At 43.5% G+C, this 22,903-nt stretch overlaps 1 protein-coding gene across 2 annotated transcripts in view; it reads right to left on the reverse strand.

Moving 5' to 3' along the window:
- The window catches only part of AIG1 (androgen induced 1), a 280,335-nt gene that overhangs the window by 43,495 nt on the left and 213,937 nt on the right, over positions 1-22,903 (reverse strand). For both annotated transcript variants that reach the window (XM_029053693.1, XM_029053700.1), the window contains exon 4: positions 262-377. In XM_029053693.1, the coding sequence (XP_028909526.1) occupies positions 262-377 (116 nt within the window). The remainder of the gene's footprint in view (positions 1-261; positions 378-22,903) is intronic.

The raw sequence follows: 22,903 nt of genomic DNA on the forward strand, positions 1-22,903 counted from the left end.
TTTGAAAAAAGGTTAAAAAATGTAGCTTTGGAAAGATCACTGCTTACATGGGATTGTTCAACAAATTCCTGTTGTGTGAGGTTTGGCATGCACTTTCTAAAAATATAAGCATCTGGGGAAACTAGACAAAGCCCAGGTCTTGGACCAAATGAGGCTCGCAGTGTAAATCTGTTAGTGATTATAACCATAATGAAATATGTGCCCAAATTTAGCAATGCATAACTTAATACAATCTGAAAACACAGCATGCAGAGTCCTTACCATAATATATAGCCAACAGCAAAGGTGCATACTGCAGCCAGACCAGAGCTCCTGCTGGGATACTGATGATGTGATGTCCTCATCTCGATCAATATAAAAGGCAAAACTGTTGTATGCTAAAAAAGAAAAAAAAGATACAAAATCAGGTGCTGCAAAATAATTCTCATTGCATTTCAATGGTTGCTTGTTCTTCAGGGGGAGACCAAGTGGAAGACATTTCTAGTAAGAAACTGTTATTTGGAAGCTATTTGGTCCTGAATGGTTCTCTCTAAAGAGGTTGAATAGAGTTAAGCTATTGTACCAGTCGACACCACTGTTTCATTTGCTTTAGGGTTTACTATTGAGGGCAAGTAGGGCATATTCAGTAAAAGCTTTATTGTTGTTTGTTAGTCAAATATGCAGATATCTCAGCCAGCCAGATTGATTGATAGCATAGGCCAAGTATTTACTGATCAGTTAGGGCGACATTCTTGCAGAGGAAAGGTGCTGTTTCCTAATTGCAAGATCAAGCCAGCCACCAGGGCACATATATTGAAGCTTCAGGAATAGACCTCCTAGAAGGAACTCACAGACTTACCAGTGGGTTGAAGCTGTTTACTAATCAAATTAGAAAAATTTTATGTGCCCCTCCAAGAAGATCACTGTACTCTTCAGGGAAGACTCAAGCACTCAATATTTAATTTCAATCAATCACTATCTGCTTCCCCTTCTAGGTTTTATTATTATTATTAATAATTATAATTAAAAAGCTTGTTAAACACTTTCTATGTGCCAAGCACTGTTCTAAGTGCTTGGGTAACACAAGTTAATCAGGTTGTCCTACATGGGGTTCACACTCTTAATCCCCATTTTACATATGAAGTAACTGACGCCCAAAGAAGTTAAATGACTTGCTCAAGGTCACACAGCAGACATGTGGTGAAACGGGGATTAGAAGCAGGTCCTTCTGACTCACAGGCCTGTGCTCTATCCACTAAGCCATGCTGCTTTTACACTCTCTGAGGCAGAGATCTTGTCCACCAACTCTACTATACTCCTCCAAATGCTTAATATACTGCTCTACACACAGTAAGTGCTCAATAAATACCATTGATTGATTGATTAATATTTATTGAGCACATATTTTGTGTATAGCACATTATTAAGTACCCAAGAGATACAATAGAATTGGTACATATGACCCCAACTCATATGTACCACCCCAACTCTCAAGGAGCTCATAGCTAGCGAGGAAGACAGGCACTAAAATAAATACATAAATGTAAAGGAATAAATCATAATTGCTACAGTGAGGGTTTCTGAGTACCTGTATGTGTATGTAACACAGAAATGCAGAAGTGGCAGTTGTAATAATAATAATAATAATGTTGGTATTTGTTAAGCGCTTACTATGTGCAGAGCACTGTTCTAAGCGCTGGGGTAAACACAGGGGAATCAGGTTGTCCCACGTGGGGCTCACAGTCTTAATCCCCATTTTACAGATGAGGGAACTGAGGCCCAGAGAAGTTAAGTGACTTGCCCACAGTCACACAGCTGACAAGTGGCAGAGCTGGGATTCGAACTCATGAGCCCTGACTCCAAAGCCCGTGCTCCTTCCACTGTGCCACGCTGCTTCTCTGTAGGGTGGGTGGTGGGACATTTATCTGGAAAGGTCTCCTGGAGGATATGTGATTTCAGTAGGGCTTTAAAGATGGGGCGATCTGTGGTCAGCCAGATCAATCAGTCAGTAAATTGGATTTATTGAGCATTTATTATGTGATGATGGTATTTGCACTTACCATTTGCCAAGCACTATTCTAACTGGGGTAGATTCAAGGTAATCAGGTTGTCCCATGTGGGGCTCACAGTCTGAATCCCCATTCTACAGATGAGGTGACTGAGGCACAGAGAAGTTAAGTGACTTGCCCAAAGTCACACAGCTGACTAGTGGCAGAGCCAGAATTAGAACCCACAACCTCTGACTCCCAAGCCCGGGGTCTTTCCACTAAGCCAAGCTGCTTTTCATGTACTCAGACCACTGTACTTAGCACTTGGGAAAGTACAATATAACAGAGTTGGTACTGAACACAACAAACAAGCTTATGGTCAGTCAGTCAGTTGTATTTATTGAGTACTTACTATGTGCAGAGCACTGTTTTAAGCACTTGGGAGAGTGCAATATAACAATATAACAGACATATACCTTGCCCACAATGAGCTTATAGTCTAGAGGTAGAATTTACAGTCCAGAGGATGAGTTTACAGCCTAGAGGAGTTCTAGGCAGAAAGGATGGTGTGAGCAAGAGGTTGACTGAGTGGTGAGAAGAAAGAACAGTGAGAAGTTTGGTTTGCCAAGAGGGAATCCTGTGAGCTGGGGTATAGTGGGAAAAGAGTGAGGACATTTAGGGTGAGAGAGTTGACTGCATGGGCAGGGAATGTGTCTTTCACGCTCTTAGTACAACGCCCTGAACACAGTAAGCATTCAATAAATATCATCGATTATAATGAGTGCCTTAAAGTGGACGGTCTGGAGTTTTCGTTTAATATGGAAAGGTATCAGTCCTCTGAGTCTGCTCATGTAATGGGACTCTCAGACATGCTGGCTTCTAGAAATTCTGGATATTAAGGTACTAGAGGCCAAAGCTTTAACTGTACATCCAGTTTTGTTATAATGTGTTTTCACCAGATAGTTTGAATTATAACACAGTGGAAGAATTAGAGGGCATTCTTTTCACAGATGAGTCAGTTCTCACATGACAAGGTCCATTAATTGGCTGTAAGCTGCTTGTGAACAGGGGACGGGTACTGCTGTGTTGTACTCTCCCAAATGCTTAATACAATGCTCTTCATACAGGAAGCACTCAAGAAATATTATTAATTAATTGGTGTAAGCAGATTTGCCTCAGGAAGAAATGGTGTGCAGGACCTAGGTCAAGATATGATTGTATGATTCTGCTGAAACTTCTCAGTTTCTGCCTGACCTTTCCTGCACTGTGCCAAACAGTACTTTTGGATTTCTGCAGTATTTAATATAGTAAATAGCAACAAATGGCAAGAGTGCAAAGTATTCAACTAGTGGCAGGCATACCTTATCAATCTGTATTGGAAAAGGACAGCCTCAGAGTATCTTCAAATCATCTACGCTTTAACCTACTGATTCCCACTGAATCAGGTTTCTAAACCTGATTATCCCATAACACAAGATTCTTCAAGAAGACAGCCCTCATGTTACAGAACTCCCTGAATTTTATTTTACCAAAGACTGCACCCTATTACTCCATTAGTTTAGGTGGGAAAATGAGGCTTAGAATACATTCAAGAATCCTATCTAGGTCTAGTCTTTAGACTTAGCAGAGGGCATATTTCTGAAAACTGAGATTTGGGAATTAAACATGTGATTCTGTGACATCTCAAAGATGCAGGAAATAACTCTTGGACCTACATCTGCCCTAGAAGCTAACTCCAGCTAGGGTTTCATTGACAGGAAGGTTACATCGTACTCTCCCAAGCACTTAGTACAGTGCTCTGCATACAGTGCTCTGCACACAGTAAGCACTCAACAAATACGACTGAATGGATAAATAAATCCTGTTCTGAGCACTGTCCGCCCAACCCCGCCAAACCACCATCACCAGTGTTAGTTCTCAATCGAACTTGTTGAAAAGCCAGAAAAGGACCTTTGTTCTTGTTTTAATTTCATGTGTGCCCACCCCAGGGAGGAATTCAAAGTTTTATATTTACTCAGTGAAGTTCTTCAAACATCAGTTGGGATTATAACAGGATGGAAACAAGTGGGAGATATACACCTTGTTGGGAAAAACAGATTTGATAAAGCCCAAACAGCAAAGCTTTGGAAAGTCTATTTTAATACAAAAAAGTGAATTATTTGGATTGGAAATAATAGAACTGTGGAAAATGTCTGTTTGAAGAGGAACCGTATACAACTCTGGATAGCTGTTTCAATTCTCAATACATTAGTAATGAACGCCTGGCATTCAGAGAATGTCAGGTGAATAATACAGCACTTAGGGGAGCTTTCTATTGCTTCATCTTTTCAGGGCTTCTCAGAGTTTTTGGGGATTGTTTTTGCTTTTCAATTGTATAATTAGCTTCCAAGGAAATCATATTACTTGAGTGTGATCTCTGAGGCACTTACTAGAATTTCAAAGACCTATTAACATATCCATTGAAATCTTGATTTAACTGAGTTTTTTTCTCCTTAGCCACATCAGATTACTCTTATTTTAACTTCTCCAAATAGGTACAATTGCACAGATAGTTAAAAATGGCCTAAAGTAATTTCCAGTGGCAAGATATGGCAAATAGTCCCTTTTACAAGAAGCCAGTTTGATATAAGCGCTCACTGTGTTTAGAGCACTGTGCTAAGCACTTGAGAAAATAGGACATAACAATAAAGAATGACAATCCCTGTCCACAATGAGCTCACGGTCTGGTGGGGGGAGACAGACATCAATACGAAAAAATAGGCAACAATGCAAATAAATGAAATTACAGATACACGCGTAAGTGCTGTGGGACTGGGAGGGGGGGAAGAGCAAAGGGAGCAAGTCAGGGTGACGCAGAAGGGATTGGGAGATGAGGAAAGGTAAGGCTTAGTCTGGGAAGGCATCTTGGAGGAGATATGCCTTCAGTAAGGCTTTGAAGATGGGGAGAGTAGTTGTCTGGCAGATTTGAGGAGGGAAGGCATTCCAGACGTGGGACATGGGCCAGGGGTCAGCAGTGAGACAGGTGAGATTGAGGCACAGTGAGAAAGTAAGCACCAGGGGAGCGAAGTGTGCAGGCTGGGTTGTAGAAGGAGACAAGCGAGGTGAGGTAAGTGGGGACAAGGTGATTTAGTGCTTTAAAGCCAGTGGTGAGGAGTTTTTGTTTAATATGGAGGTGGATAGGCAACCACTGGAGATTTTTGAGGAGGGGGGATCTGGGCAGCAGAGTGAAGTGTGGACTGGAATGGGGAGAGGCAAGAGGTTGGGAAGTCAGCAAGGAGGCTGATGCAGTAATAATAATAATAATAATGTTGGTATTTGTTAAGCGCTTACTATGTGCCGAGCACTGTTCTAAGCGCTGGGGTAGATATAGGGGAATCAGGTTGTCCCACGTGGGGCTCACAATCTTAATCCCCATTTTACAGATGAGGGAACTGAGGCACAGAGAAGTTAAGTGACTTGCCCACAGTCACACAGCCAACAAGTGGCAGAGCTGGGATTTGAACTCATGAGTCCTGACTCCAAAGCCCATGCTCTTTCCACTGAGCCACGCTGCTTCTCAGTAATCTAAGTGGGATAGGATGAGTGACTGTAGAAGCAGCGTGACTTAGTGAAAAGAGCACGGGTTTAGGAGTCAGAGGATGTGGGTTCTAGTCCCACCTCTGCCAGTTTGCTGTGTGACCTTAGGCAAGTCACTTCATTTCCTCTGTGCCTCAATTACCTCATCTGTAAAATGGGGATTAAAAGTATGAGCCCCATGTGGGACAACCTGGTTACCCTCTATCTACCCCAGTGCTTAGAACAATGCTTGGCACTTAACAAATGCCATCATCATTATTATTATTATTAATGTGGTAGCAGTTTGGATGGAGAGGCAAGAGTGGGTTTTAGCAATGCTGTGAAGGTGGGCCCGAAAGGGTTTGGTGATGGATTGAATACATAGGTTGAATGAGAGAGAGGAATCAAGGATAATGCCAAGGTTATGGGCTTGTGAGACAGGAAGGATGGTGGTGCCGTCTGCAGTGATGGGAAAATCCAGAAGAGGATGGGATTTGGGTGAGAAGATAAAGAGCTCTATTTTGGACATGTTATGTTTGAGGTGACGAGAGGATACCCATGTAGAGATGTCTTGAAGGCTGGAGGCGAGCGAACCTGGAGAGAGGGAGAGAGATCATGGAAGGAGATGTAGATTTGGGTATCATCTGCATAGAGATGGTAGTTGAAGCTGTGGGAGCGAATGAGTTCACCAAGGGAATGAGTGTAATGGAGAATACAAGGGGACTGAGAACTGAACCTCGAAGGACCCCCACAGTTAGAAGGTGGGAGGCAGAGGAGGAGCCCACGAAGGAGCCTGAGATTGATCAGCCAGAGAGATAAGAGGAAGAAGAATGAAGAATGATGGCATTTGTTATTATTATTATTATTATGGTATTTGTTAAGCGCTTAACTATGTGGCAGGCACTGTACTAAGCGCTGGAGTAGATACAAGCAGATAGGGTTGGACACAGTCTCTGTCCCACGTGGGGCTCACAGACTCAATCCCTATTTTACAGATGAGGTAACTGAGGCCCAGAGAAGTGAAGTGACTGGCCCAAAATTCATTCAATAGTATTTATTGAGTGCTTACTATGTGCAGAGCACTGTACTAAGCGCTTGGAATGAACAAGTCGGCAACAGATAGAGACAGTCCCTGCCGTTTGATGGGCTTACAGTCTAATCGGGGGAGGCAGACAGACAAGAACAATGGCAATAAGTAGAGTCAAGGGGAAGAGCATCTCGTAAAAACAAAATAACATAGCTGACAAGTGGCAGAGTCAGGATTAGAACCCATGACCTTTGACTCGCAAACCTGGGCTCTTTCCATTGAGCCACGCTGCTTCTCAAGCAGCTTACTTTGTTAAGTGCTATACTTACTATAGTTACATACTATACTATACTATAGTATACAAAGCACTGTTCTAAGCCCTGGGGAGGGTACAAGGTGATCTGGTTGTCCCACATGGAGCTCACAATCTTCATCCCCATTTTACAGATGAGTTAACAGAGAAGTGAAGTGGCTTGCCCAAGGTCACACAGCTGACAAGTGGCAGAACTGGGATTAGAACCCATGACCTCTGACTCCCAAGCCCGGGCTATTTCCACTGAGCCACGCTGAACCAGGAGAGGACAGAATCAGTGAAGCCAAGGTTGGATAATGTTTCCAAGAGAAGGTGGTGATCCATAGTGTTAAAGGCAGCTGAGAGGTTGAGGAGGATTAGGATGGAGTAGAAGCCGTTGGCAAGAAGGAGATCATTGGTGACCTTTGAGAGGGAGGTTTCAGTGGAGTGAAGGGGACAGAAGCCAGTTTGGAGGCGATCCAAGAGAGAATTGGAGGAGAGGAATTTGAGAAAGTGGGTGTAGATGACTCACTCAAGGAGTTTCTACAGAAATGCTCTGGGCATGTCACTCCCCTCCTCAAAAATCTCCAGTGCTTTCCTATCAACCTTCGTATGAAGCAAAACCTCCTCACTATTGGCTTCAAAGCTCTCCATCACCTTGCCCCCTCCAACCTCACCTCCTTTCTCTCCTTCTACAGCCCAGCCCGCATGCTCCGCTCCTCTCCCACTAACCTCCTCACGGTGCCTGGTTCTCACCTGTCCCGCCGTCAACCTCTGGCCCACGTCCTATCTCTGGCCTGGAAAGCCCTGCCTCCTCACATCTGACTAACTCTCTTCCCCCCTTCAAAGCCCTTCTGAGAGCTCACCTCCTCTAGGAGGCCTTCCCAGACTGAGCCCCCCCTTTTCCTCTGCTCCTCCTCCCCTCCCCATTGCCCGTACTCCCTCCCTCTGCTCTATCCCCCCGTCCCACAGCACTTGGGTATATTTGCACATATTTATTATTCTATTTATTTCATCAATGATGGGTATATATCTATAATCGTATTTATCTATTTTGATGCTATTGATGCCTGTGTACTTGTTTTGTTCTGTTGTCTGTCTTCCCCCTTCTACACTTTGAGTCCACTGTTGGATGGGGATTGTCTCTGTTGCCAAATTATTCTTTCCAAGAGCTTAGTACAGTGCTCTGCACACAGTAAGTGCTCAATAAATACGATTGAGTGAATGAATGAATGAATGAATGAGTTTGGAGAGGAATGGTAGGAGGGAGATGGGGTGATAACTGGAGGGAGCTGTGGGGTAAAAGGAGGGTTTTTTTAGGATGGGGGAGACATGGACATGTTTGAAGGCAATGGGGAAGAGCCATTGGAGAGTGAATGGTTGAAGATGGCTGTTAGGTAGGGAAGAAGGGAAGGGGTTGGAGTTTTTATAAGGTGCAAAGTCCTATGCACAATCAATCATCAATGAGTGGTATTTATTGAGTGTTTAATGTGTGCAGAGCACTGCTGTACTAAGCATTTGGGAGTTAGTAGACACATTTGCTGACCACAAGGAGTTTACAGTCTGGAGAGGAAGAGAGACAGTAAAATAAATGTCCATAAGTGCTATGGGGCTGCCCAATCAACAACTTAAATTAGAATACTCTTTGATAATAATAATGGGGCATCTTCTCAAGAATAAAGTCAATGAACTAGGAACCTCATATCAAATATCTAAAGTTCAAAACTGGTCCTCCCTCACAACTCTCCCATTTTCTTCCTATTGCCCATGGCTTTCCACCTGCATGGACCTTCCTCCCACTCAAATCAGCTAAACCTTATCCCTTCCTACCTGCAAAGTCATCTCCATCAAGTGGCATGTCCAGATTTACCCATTCCTTACAAGTCATATCACTCTTTTAACTGCCTTAATCATCCTGTGCATATTTATTTCATATTTAATTTGTTCCTACCTATAAAGTCATCTCCATCAAGTGGCATGTTCAGATTTACCCATTCCTTACAAGTCAAATCATCCTATTAACTGCCTTAATCATCCTGTGCATATTTATTTCATATTTAATTAATTTGTTCCTACCTATAAATTCATCTCCATCAAGTGGCATGTCCAGATTTATCCACTGTTTCCAAGTGATGTCATCCTATTAACTACCTTAGCAGTCCTGTGCCTATTTCCTTTCCCTCTGCTCCTTCTCCCCTCCCCATTGCCCCTTCAGCCTCCCTTGGCTCTACCCCCTTCCCCTCCCACAGCACTTGTATATATTTCTACATATTTCTTGCTGTATTTATTTTATTAATGATATGCTTTATCTATGGTTCTATTTATCTATTTTGATGGTAATGATTCCTGGGTACTTGTTTTGTTTTGTTGTCTGTTTCCCCTTCTAGACTGTGAGGCCGTTGTTGGGTAGGGATTGTCTCCGTTGCTGAATTGTACTTTCCAAGTGCTTAGTACCGTGCTCTGCACACAGTAAGCAATCAATAAATATGATTGAATGGATTTATTTCTATTTAATTGCTTTCTTTTATTCATCATTTATATCTGGGTTCACATTATTCTACTTAGTTCATATTTGTAAATATGCGTTCACTTGTCTTCCCGATTAAATTGTGGACTTCTCAAGAGTAAGGACTACACTCATCTTACATTCCAGTACCTAGTAAATTATGCTACTCACTGTAGGGATATAATAAAGTATGTGATGACAAGGACAAAATAAATCTCCCTTTCTCCTCATGCACTGTATCCTATTCAAATATTCTATCTGAAAATTCTCTGTGCCATCACATGATCCAACTCGCTGATACACTGTGAGGGAATTGGCAGGCATAAGAGCCTTTGTGAAAGTTTTCTGTTAGGTGGCTCTCTAGACTGTAAGTTCATTATGGGCAGGGAATGTGTCTGCTAATTCTGTTGTACCGTACTCTCCCACATGCTTGGAATAGTGCTCTGCACATAAGTACTCAATAAATACTATTGATTGATTGATTGACTAGACTTTGAAGGGCAGGCCTTCAAGCCCCTAGTGGGCAGGGACTGTCTCTCTTCATTGCTGAATTGTACTTTCCAAGCGCTTAGTACAGTGCTCTGCACACAGTAAGTGCTCAGTAAACACGTCTGAATGAATGAATGAACTGGTTAGAGATCATTCATCAGTGAAGAAGCTGGCTGAGGGTCTCTCCGTGAATTTGTAAAATGTCTAAGTGAAAAAGACTGAAGAAACATTCTAGACTTTGGGTGCTGTGGGGAGAATAGGACATTATATGTCAATTTGCTGGGGTTCACCATTGGTTGGTTAACTCTCAAAACAAACAAAAATGTCTTGATTAAAAAGAAACCCAAACAGCTTCTGTTACTCATGCAATGTATGGTGTTTCAGAATATTAATTGAAAGCAAAATCTGCAATTTAAATCAGCTCTACATAGGAGTAGTTGCAGTTATTTTTAATGGTATTTTTTACTGTGTGTTTATGGAGTTTACTATGTGCTAGGCACTGTACAAAGCACTGGGGTAGATACTAGACAACCAGGTTGAACACAGTCCATGTCCCACAATCTTAATCCCCATTTTTACAGATGAGATAACTAAGGCACAGAGAAGTTAACTGACTTGTCCGAGGTCACACAGCAGACAAGTGGCAGTGCCAGAATTAGTTCCTCTGACTCCCAGGTCCGTGCTCTTTCCACTAGGCCACACTGCTTCTCAGTTAACCACAGCCAGAGTGTTAGATATTGGGATGGAAGCTGTCAGAAACCTAAATCAGGTTCAGATCTGATGATTTCCCCACACCCACATTTTGGCTTTCAATGGTTCTAGTTTGGTGTCTGAGGAGGGATCACGTAGAATTAGGAGAGCAGGATGGGAAGTCAGTCTTTCTGTGTGGCTTCTTTCTAAGTACTTTGCTTGAGGTGTTTTGTGCAGGGGTTGTTAGAACAATTCCCCACTGTCATGATGGCAGTTATTTTTTTTAAAGGCTTAAGCAGAGTGCTAGATTGACAGCCGTGAAGACTGAAGTTCTTTGTCTCTCCATGAAGTAAACACAGGGAGAGGAACAAGAGGGCAAGCTTTCCTCTTTCACTCCTCCCAACCCACACCCACCCACTGTTGCTAACACTAACTGACCCTCTTCAGGAGAAACTGCACTTAGCCTAGACTGTCTCCTGACTCATTTTCTACTTTGCAAACATGCTGGGGATGACCAACTCTGTTCATGTAAATTTTCTGAGATTTCAACATGAGGTTGAGGATAGTGTTGTGCTTTGCATTTTGCTGAGGATTTTTCTTTTAAAGATCTATTGGCAGTTTCATCAAAACCCTACCAAAGATAAAATCATTTTCACTAAAAACCAACAGAGAATATCACTGGATTCTAATCTCAGCTCCGCCACTTGCCTGCTGTCTGAACCCTGGGCAAGTCCCTTAATTCTTTTGTGCCTCGATTTCCTCATCTATAAAATGGGGATTAAATACCTGTCCTCCCTCCCTTAATCAACCAATCAATCAATTAATAAACGGCAGTTATTGACCTCTTACTGTTTGCAGTGCACTGTACTAAATGCATGGGAGACTAGCATACAGGGTTGGTAGACATGTTCCCTGCCCACCACAAACTTACAGTCTAGATGTGGTGAGCCCTATGTTAGATGGTGAGTCTCACGTAGCATAGAGACTCTATCTGATCCGATCATTTTGCATTTACCCTAGCGTTTAGCACTGGGCTTGGCACGTAGTAAGTGCTTAACAAATTCCATAATTACTGCTATCAATCAGTAATATTTATTGAGCATTTAATGTGTGCAGAGCTCTGTACTAAGCACTTGGAGAGTACAGTATTGATTGAATTAGTAATCACAAGGGGCTCATAGTCTAGAAGGGAGTTTATAGTCTAGATTAACAGATATCAAAGTTTGGATCTATTTTCATAAAAATCTAAGAAATAGCATTACTGGTTCAGACCAATGGTGCATCCTGCCTCGAACATTGGCATTAAAGGATTCTTGGAGAAGCAGCCTGATAAACGCTCCTCTTAGGGTGGGATTACCATTTTGTGGCTCTTCATGCATGGATTTCCAAACAATATTCCTAACTTTCCTCTTGGGCAGCCTTATCTGGGCCTGCTACCCACAAATTTATCTAAAATTAACTTTCCTCTTATTCCTGTTCTTGTCTCTATCCCCAACATTCTACCGCAACCCACACCCCTCCACTTTCTCCTCTGACCCTCAACGCTTGGGAGATACCTGGCCTGTAAGAAGGATAGCAACATCAAAGCAGATACCTCCTTTTGTCGGAGAAAGCAGCATGGATTAGTGGCAAGAGCAAGGGCTTGGGAGTCAGAGGATGCGGGTTCTAATCCTGGCTCTGCCACTTGTCTGCTGTGTGACCTTGAGCAAGTCACTTCACTTCTCTGTGCCTTAGTTATCTCATCTGTAAAATAGGGATTAAGATGGTGAGCCCCCATGTGGGACAGGGACTGTGCCCAACCTGATTACCTTGTAGCTACCCCAGTGCTTACAAGAGTGCTTGCCACTTAGTAAGTGATTAATGTATATCATTATTATTATTATTATTATTAAAGGTCACCCACCCACCCAGCTGGGGCTGTGGAGCTGGTGTGAAGGAAATGGCCACCTGGCCTTTAGGGGCTGCACTGCTCCTATAACCTTTCCATCTTTGCGAAGACAGCTGCTGGTAGCCATGGAACAGAGCCAAATTTTCTGGATTTATTCAGCTATGCCTAAATTGGATTCATTTCCACAATATCATTCAGGGCAGCTTTCCATTCTAAGCAAGGGGGCAGATTTGGGGTGGGGTCAGGTAAAAAATTAGAGGTAGAGGCTCATCTGGCCCTGGACAGAGGACATCAAAATGTTTCAGATGGGGAGGCAGGTAGGAAGAAGTCTAACAATCCTTAGGATTTTAGATTGGGATAATCGTTAATTCACAAATGAGTGTCCTTACAGACAAAAGGAGGCAGAACCTCTCTGGAACACAGAACAACAACAGTTTGTTCTCTTGGGGGTTTCTTAGTTACCTTTCCCCAGGATGGCTGCTCATGAAGATAGGTAGACTTACTCAGATAGGGGGAGAAGTAAACAGCTGAGGTCCTGGGGATGTTGGAGACAAAAGGAATACAAAAGCATAAAGAGAGAAGAAAAAGGTGAGATCTTTTGGGCTGCAGATAGGTGGTCTGAATCCACTCCAATCTTCTGTCAAAAGATCCAAAGCAAACGTCTCCTGTTCTCCTCCAACTCTCTCCTTCACACCCTCCAATCTGGCTTCTGCCCCCTTCTCGCCACAGAAACTGCCGTCTCAAAGATCCTAAATGATCTCCTTCTTGCCAAATCCGACTGCATCTACTCCATCTTAATCCTCCTTGACCTCTTGGCTGCTTTTGAGACTGATGACCACCTTCTTCTCCTGGAAACTTTAACCAACTTCTGCTTCACTTGACACTGCCCTCTCCTGGTTCTCCTGTCTCTCTGATCACTCATTCTCAGTCTCTTTTCTGGGCTACTCCTCTGCCTCCCACCCCCTAACCGTGAGTATCCCTCAAAGGTTCAGTTCTGGGTTCCCTTCTATTCTGCATCTATACTCACTCCCTTGGAGAACTCATTCACTTCTATGATGTCTATCAACATCTCTAGGTAAATGATTCTCAAATCAACATTTCCAGACTTGATCTCTCTCCTCTCTTTAGACTTGCATTTCCTCTTACCTTCAAGACATCTCTACTTGGATGTCCTGCTGACACCTCAAATTTAACATATACAAAACAGAACTTCTTATCTTCCTATCCAAACTCTGTCTCCTGCCCTGACTTTCCTGTCACTACAGACAGCACCATCATCCCCCGTCTCACAAGGCCGATCCTTGGCAACTTGCCTCTCTCATGTTATCTTCGATTCACCTCTCTCATTCAACCTACATATTCAATTTGTCACTAAATTCTGCCGGTTCAACCTTCACAACATAGCTAAAATCCACCCTTTCCTCTCCATTCAAACTGTTACCACGTTAATCGAAGCACTTACCCTATCCTGCCTCGATTACTGCATCAGGCTCCTTGCTGACCTTCCTGCCTCATGTCTCTCCCTATTCCCAATCCATACTTCATTCACTCTGTTGCCCCAATCATTTTTCTACCATAATGTTCAGTACATGTTTCTCCACTCCCCTAGAACCTCCAGTTGTTTGTCCACTCACGTCTGAATCAAACAGAAAGTCCTTACTGTAAGTTTAAAGCACTACATCATCTTGTCTCTTCCTATCTTATCTCCCCGATTTCCTATTACAACTCAGCCCACACACTTTGCTCCTCTAATGCCAACCTACTCCATATACCTCAATCTCCACAATCTCACCACTGACCTCTTGCTCAGATCCTGCCTCTGGCCTGGAATGCTTTCCCTTTTCACTTTCCCCACCTTCAAAGACTCACATCTCCAAGAGGTCTTCCTTGACTAAGCCCTCATTTCCCCTTCTCCCACTCCCTTCTGCGTGGCCTTGCATGTGGATTTTCACCCTTTTTTTTACCCCTCTGTCAGTCTTGCAGTACTTATGTACATATCTGTAATTTATTTATTTATATAAATGTCTGTATCCCCCTCTAGACTAAAAGCTTGTTACAGGCATGGGACATGTCTATCAACTCTATTATGTCATACTCTCCCAAGCGCTTAGTATAGTGCTCTACACATAGTAAGCGCTCAATAAATATGATTGATTGATCTGGAGAACCAAAACTGGGTGTGAAACAGGCACTGCAAGTGGCAGAGGGCTCAGATCAAGGATTTCCCAAGGGAGGTTAAGAGCGGGGCGCTTGGTTTAGGAGGGGAGGTTGGTCACCATCCATAGAAATTTCAACTCTATGATTTAAACTACATCTCAAGGGATATTTCTTTCTGGGGTCTTTACTTTCTCACTTATCTGATAATAGGTTGGTGAACAGTGAGAGTTGCTATAGATTTCTATCCTAAATGAACAACTACAACTATAAAAGCCTAGGACCATTTGTTCTTAGCTTTCCAAAATTTTGCTTCTGGACATGGTACTGAGCTGGGAAGCTTATTTTACAGATTTCATTGGAATGTGTGCACAGATGGAACAATCAAAACATATTCGTGTATAGGGATTCCACTGTGAAACTGACAATTCTCAAGGGAGAGTGAGCAAGCTTGCCTGCTTTTTCCCTTTGGTATTACATGGAACCAGGTGAAATGATGCCTTATAAACCAAAGGGAAGAAGAGAGAGAGAGAGAGAGAGAGAGTGTGTGTATAGATACTTATGCATTTATAATCTATCAATTGTATTTATTGAGTACTTAACTGTGTACAGAGCACTGTACTAGCACTTAGGAGAGTACAACAGACTTAGCACACATGTTCCCTGCCCATAATGAGTTTATAGTCTAGAGTGGGAGAAAGACATTAATATAAATAATTTATAATAAATAATTGAAAGATATATACATAAGTGCTGTGGGTTTGAGGGTGGGGCAAATAATACATATAATAATCTGCATTATAACAAATGCAGTCATGCTACATTTGCATAAAATATATCAGTTTTTCCTCTTTGAAATCAAGTAAATACTTGATGGACTCACCCAGTCATGTTCCCCCTGGGCACAGAGTGCACTGACAGAGCCAGCAGGCAACAGTGCAACATGTAAAAGTTTTATTTATGTGGAGACTCATTTATGGCCAAAGTAACCAAGTGGAAAGAACATGGCCCTGGGAGTGACAGGATCTGGAGTTCAATCCCAGCAGCAGCACTTAACATCTCTGGGCCTCAGTTTCCTTATCTGTAAAATGGGAATCCAATACCAGCTCTCCCTCCTTAGACTCTGAGTTCAATGTGGGACAGGGACTGTACCTGACTTAATCATCACCTTGTATCTGCCCCACTGTTCAGAACAGTGCTTTGCATGTAGTAAGTACTTAATAAATACCAACATTATTATTATTATTATTTTACTACTACTACTAATGCCAATGGTCTGTAACACAGAAGACGGTTGCCGTGGGAGCAGTCAGTCAGTCAATTATATTTACTGAGCACTTACCCTGTGCAGAGCGCCGTACTAAGTGCTTGGGAGAGTATCATATAACAATACAACATACACATTCCCGGCCCACAACGACCTTACAGTCTAGAGGGGGAGACTTGGTGGCCCACATTAACCAGCTTTTTTTCAGGATTCCCCCAGGGCCTGTCCACTTTGCCAAATGCCCCAGCTAAGTCTTCACTCGGAAACCTTCACTGTTGATGGTGTGGCCTCAGCCCACTGAGGTGGGACTAGAACCTATGTAACCAGAAACTCAGATCAGCGATCTTTCCACTGAACAACCAGCAGGACTGTTTAAGGTAATACATTATTATTTTATTACTGAACTCAACACTTTTATCACACTTCCTCCACTGTGTATATCTACAGGGCCAACCTCTTTAGTCCAAAGATGACTCCTAGCTTTTCGCCAAATGCAGTGATTTGAGATGGTTTTAATTTGCAGTTGCTTACGATAAAATAAATGTTACTTTGATTGATCGGCAAAAGTCTACAAGCAGCAATAAAGGCAATTATGTTTGACATGGTGACATTATAAAATCTATAACCTGAACCTTTAAAGCCTGATTTGAACTGTCAAATTTGACTTATGAGAACCAGTTACAACCCAGCTTCTTGCAAAAAGCATTAGGTTAATGCTAGAGCAAAGTAATGTTGCCAAACGTGCACTGGCATAATTAATCAAGAAAATTTCAGAAACGGATTGTCTCCAAGAGGTTATTGATTTACTGTCATGACACGTTTTCCTTATGGGGCGCAATGATGCTATGGAGCTGAGATGTACTGGCATGTATTTTTTAGTGACTAAGCCTTGATCTATCTTCTTGAATTGCTGCCATCCGGGCACTGACATCTGCAACCACTCACATCTGACAGCTTCAGGCCTGAGCTTGGTGGCTTCCAAGTTGATTAGGAGTAGAACAGGAGACTTCTTGAAACTCCATGTGTAATCGAAAACAGATAACCAGGAGAGTCTCAAGAGGGTGAAACGTTTCTAGCAAATGGCACCACATTTCACAGCACACACGCACATAAGTATAAATGTTTTGAGAGAGAGAAATTTCAGTTTCAATCTGCAGGGATTTGTTAATCAGCTCCTTCTAAAAAAATTCCAGGCATTGATAAGCTTCGTTAATAAACATTCATAAACAGTTACAACACAGTCATCCTTCACAATCATCTCGGTTTTACAAATGAGGGAATGGAAATCAAGCCTATCACAGGGTCCCAGAGCGATGCAGAAGAAGGGTTGGCATGCAAACCGAGTTCTTGAATCCTAGTCGTGTGAAACCCACATGGTCCCTCTCCTCAGCCTCATTCTTGGGCACCTTCCCCAGTTACTGTAAAACATCTATAAATTGACAGATCCATTTTCTGTGGTGTACTGCTGTCCCTGCCCGCCTCTCTCTCCACCCCATTAGAAGACAAGCCTCACAACAGGAACCTTTGTTTCAGAGTATTCTGTAATAGGCACACTCAATATGTCTCAGTATTTCTCTTTCTACTAATATGCACTTTGACAATTTGTGAGGCAATAATAGCCCTTGTTGCACAATGGGTGAGGGGGGGCTTGTACCAAATGGGGAAATTATTTTAGAAACGGGTAGTGGAAGGTGCTTTCATGATTCAGAAGGCCTAACTGAAAAAAATATGGCATTCATTAAGCACTTACTATGTGTCAAGCACTGTTCTATGTGCTAGGGAATATAGAGATGAGAAGCAGCAAGGCCTAGTGGATAGAGCATGGACCTGGGAGTCAGTAGGACCTGGATTCTGATCCCAGCTCCACCTCTTGTTTGTTGTGTGACCTCAGGCAAGCCACTTAACTTCACTGTGCCTCAGTTACCTCATCTGTAAAATGGGGATTAAGACTGTGAGCCCCATGAGGGATAGGGACTGTGTCCAGCTTAATTAACTTGTACCTACCCCAGGGCTTGGAACAGTGCTTGGCATATAGTAAATGCTTAACAAATACCATTAAAAAAGCCAAAAATACAAAAAAACCCCAAACAAACAAAAGAAAAACCCAAGATAATCATGTCGGAAGCAGTCATTTTGGACCTCATGGGCCTCACAGTCTAAATCAGAGGAAGATTTGATCTCCTTTTTACAGATGAGGTAACTGAGGCACAGAGAAGGTAAGTGACGTACCTAAGGACACACAGCAGACAACTGACAGAGCCAGGATTAGAACCCATGGACTCTGACTCCCAGGCCTGTACCCTTTCCACTAGGCCACCCTGCTTCACTACTACCTAACCTAAATATCTCCTATTGCAATTTAATTCTTTTCCCTCTTGTTCTGCCCTCAGAGAATGAAGAGCCGCTCATTACTATTTGCCCAAGACTTCTTGAGACAGAAACTTTGAAGATTCAAGGTAATTGTCCCTCCCCACTCCTCTCTCTTTCTCTCTCTCAGCCTTCTCTTCTTCAGGCCTAGTAGTGCCAATTCCCATGTCTTTCTTCAAAGACCTTATTTTCCAACCTATTTAAATCTGTCAGCCTATACCTGTCCTCATCACGCTTAGGTCAGAGGAGCCCAGACTGCTAATAAGGGCTCAATCAAATCTGAGTGTCAAAGGAAGGCTTTTTCTAATAGGTACTCTCATTCATTCAATAGTATTTATTGAGCACTTACTATGTGCAGAGCACTGTACTAAGCGCTTGGAATGAACAAGTCGGCAACAGATAGAGACAGTCCCTGCCATTTGACGGGCTTACAGTCTAATCAGGGGAGATAGGCATACAAGAACAATGGCAATACAGTCGAGGGGAAGAACATCTCATAAAAACAATGGCAACTAAATAGAATCAGGGTGATGTACATCTCATTAAACCAAATAAACAAAATAAATAGGGTGATAAAGATATATACAATTGAGCAGACGAGTACAGTGCTGAGGGGGTGGGATGGGAGAGGGGGAGGAGGAGAGGGAAAGGGGGGAGAAGAGGGTTTAGCTGTGGAGAGGTGAAGGGGGGTAGAGGGAGCAGAGGGAAAAAGGGGGGAGCTCAGTCTGGGAAGGCCTCTTGGAGGAGGTGAGTTTTAAGTAGGGATTTGAAGAGGGGAAGAGAATTAGATTGTCTGAGGTGAGGAGGGAGGGCATTCCAGGACCGTGCGAGGACGTGGCTTAGGGGTTGAAGGCGGGATAGGCGAGACCGAGGGACAGTGAGGAGGTGGGCGGCAGAGGAGCGGAGTGTGCGAGGTGGGCGGTAGAAAGAGAGAAGGGAGGAGAGGTAGGAAGGGGCAAGGTGATGGAGAGCCTTGAAGCCTAGAGTGAGGAGTTTTTGTTTGGAGCGGAGGTTGATAGGCAACCACTGGAGGTGTTTAAGAAGGGGAGTGACATGCCCAGATCGTTTCTGCGGGAAGATGAGCCGGGCAGCGGAGTGAAGAATAGACTGGAGCGGGGCGAGAGAGGAGGAAGGGAGATCAGAGAGAAGGCTGACACAGTAATCTAGCCTGGATATAACAAGAGCCCATAGCAGTAAGGTAGCCATTTGGGTGGATAGGAAAGGGCGGATCTTGGCGACATTGTAAAGGTGAAACTGGCAGGTCTTGGTAACGGATAGGATGTCTGGGGTGAATGAGAGAGATGAGTCAAAGATGACACTGAGATTGCGGGCCCGAGAGACGGGAAGGATGGTCGTACCATCCACGGTGATAGGGAAGTCTAGGAGAGGACCGGGCTTGGGAGGGAAGATGAGGAGCTCAGTCTTGCTCATGTTGAGTTTTAGGTGGCGGGCCGACATCCAGGTGGAGACGTCCTGGAGGCAGGAGGAGATGCGAGCCTGAAGGGAGGGGGAGAGGACAGGGGCAGAGATGTAGATCTGCGTGTCATCTGCGTAGAGATGGTAGTCAAAGACGTGAGAGCGAATGAGTTCACCAAGGGAGTGAGTGTAAATGGAGAACAGAAGAGGGCCAAGAACTGACCCTTGAGGAACTCCAACAGTTAAAGGATGGGAGGGGGAGGAGGCGCCTGCGAAGGAGACCGAGATTGACCGGCCAGAGAGATAAGAGCAGAACCAGGAGAGGACGGAGTCCGTGAAGCCAAGATGAGATAAGGTGTGGAGGAGGAGGGGATGGTCGACAGTGTCAAAGGCAGCTGAGAGGTCAAGGAGGATTAGAATGGAGTAGGAGCCATTGGATTTGGCAAGAAGGAGGTCATGGGTGACCTTAGAGAGAGCAGTCTCGGTTCTGTTTATCCCCATCCTAAGAGCATACCTGTTTATCTAATTCAAACAATATATTGCTGGCTCTCAACTAACTTCGGGTCCAAGCATCCCAAAATATAGCCGACTTTAGGCCATCAAACCAGAAGTTTGTAAATAATGTGGCATTAGTGAAATCTGGTTTTATGAGAAGCAGCGTGGCATAGTGGAAAGAACACGGGCCTGAGAGTCAGTGGATGTCGGTTCTAATCCTGGCTCCACAACTTGTCTGCTTTGTGACGTTGGGCAAGTCACTTACTAACTCTGTGCTTCAGTTTCCTCATCTGCAATACCTGTTCTCCCTCCTACTCAGACTGTGAGTCCCGTGTGGAACCTGATTATATTGTATCTATCCCAGAGCTTAGTACAGTGTTGGGCACATGGTAAGCACTTATGATTTCCAAATCTACCTCTCCAGCCCTGATCTCTCTCCTTCCCTACAGTCTTGGATTTCCTCCTGCCTTCAGGAAATATCTACCTGGATGCCTGCTGACACCTGAAATTAAATATGTCTGGAAATTAAACTCCTTATCTTCCCCCACAAATCCCATTCCCCTGTAGATACCACCATCCTTCCTATCTCACAAGCCCCTAACCTTGGTGTTGTCCTCAACTCCTCTCTCTCACTGAATACTTGACTACTATATCTTTCTCCTTGCTGACCTCCTAGTCTTCTGCCTCTCCCCTCTCCAGTCCATACTTCACTTTGTTGCCCAGATCATATCTCAACAAAATCGTTCAGTCCATGTCTCCCCACTCCTCAAGAACCGCCAATGGCTGCTCATCCACCTCCACATCAAGCAGAAAATTCTTACCATTGTTTTAAAGCACTCAATCAGGTCGACCCCGTCCTACCTCACCTCACTATTACAGCACAGTCTGCTCCTTTAGATTTAACTTACTCACTGTACCCTGATCTTGTCTATCTCACCACCAAACCCTTTCCCACATCCTCCCCGTGCCTGGAATTCCCTCCCCCTCTGTATACACCAGACCACCACTCTCTCCACCTTCAAAACACTATTAAGGTCATATCTCCTCCAAGAGGCCTTTCCCAATTAAGCCTTCTTTTCCTCGGCTTGCTCTCCCTCCTGCCTTGTCTATTCACCTGTATCTGTGACCTGTGGTCATTTGATATTCACTCTACTTCCAACCCCACAGCACTATGTACGTATCTTTAAATTACATATTATAAATTACTTATTTATTTTTATTAATGTCTCCTCCTCTAGACTGTAAACTCATTATGCACAGGGAATGTGTCTGCTAAGTCTGTTGCATTGTTCTCTCCAAGACACTTAATAGAATGCTCTGCACATAGTAAGCACTCAATAAATACTACTGATTGATTGAATAGCAAATACCACAATTATTATGAAATTATGAAGAATTTCAAGAGGCTGGTCTTCACCTGCACACTTCATTTCACTAGGCCCTGGCTTTGTTATGATTAAATCTGTTAAGGTGGCATAATACACAATTGTGCCTGGTTGATAATCCTACTGCTCTTGAAATGTCAGCAGATTGCTTATTAAGCCAGAAACGGGGTACAGGATATCATTTCATAGCCTATCATTGCACTAGCTGAAAACAGTTAATATGGATGTTCTACCCAGTTCCTACCTATGGGGTACATTTCCCCAGTGATGATTCACACTGGGACTCAAGTAAGAGTCTTATTCATTCAATCGTATTTATTGAGCGCTTACTGTGTGCAGAGCACTGTACTAAGAACTTGGAAAGTACATTTCGGCAACAAATAGAGACAATCCCTACCCAACAATGGGTCTTATATTCCCAGACCTCAGAAAATACCTCTTTCCCTTAGTTGGGGCAGAGTTTTTCAGAAGAGTCCAACTCTGGCATTCAGAGTTTAGAGACTCATGCCAGAAAAACTGTTGTCAAAGCTGGAGGAGAGGTTAGAGGAGGGCCTTCACTTTGGATTGTCAATCACCAGTCTTTACCAAATGCCACCTGTGTGCAGATCACTGTAACAAGCACCGGGGTATATTCTAGACTGTTAGCTCATTGTGGTTAGGGAACGTGTCTACCAACTCTGTTGTATTGTACTCTCCCAAGTGCTTTGTACTGTGCTCTCCATGCAATAAGTGCTCAACAAATACCATTGACTGACTGATTCATGATAATCAGTTTGGACAGAGTGCTTGCCCCACATCGGACTCGCAATCTAAGTAGGCGGGAGGACAGGTACTTAATCCCCATTTTTCAGATGAGGAAACCAAGGCACAGAGAAGTTAAGTGACTTGCCCAAGGTCACCCAGCGGACAAGCGCCAGAGCCAGGATTAAAACCTGGGCCCTCTGTAGTTCTTTCTCCTAGGCCATGTTGCATATAATCCAGAGAGGGAGGCAGACACTAAAATAAATTACAGCCTGGCAGAAATAATAGCATGCAAAGAGTATAAACACTGGTAAGGACCAGGAAAGGAGGATCTGAGCATAAATGGCCTTTTTGTTCTTGCATTAATGTATAATCCATAGAGGAGTATTTTATAAAGGGGCTTTAGCCTTTCATTCTTGAGGTCTAATCCATTTGTGTTACATGACTTCTTGTCATCGCCTGCTGACTGTAACTCCACTTACCTACTACCCATAGAGGAATACAAAGATGCCGAGCACTCATCAGATAATGAAGGCAAATGCCATCGTCAGTTGAAATTCTAAATCCTTTAATGGGCCAAAGGTGGCATCAAACAAATGCATGATTGAGCTCAGCTCCTCCATCAAGGAGGTTCCTTCAACCACCTACCATCACTGTTGATACC

This window comes from Ornithorhynchus anatinus, chromosome 2 (assembly GCF_004115215.2).
Source record: "Ornithorhynchus anatinus isolate Pmale09 chromosome 2, mOrnAna1.pri.v4, whole genome shotgun sequence".
NCBI classification, from domain to species: Eukaryota; Metazoa; Chordata; class Mammalia; order Monotremata; family Ornithorhynchidae; genus Ornithorhynchus; species Ornithorhynchus anatinus.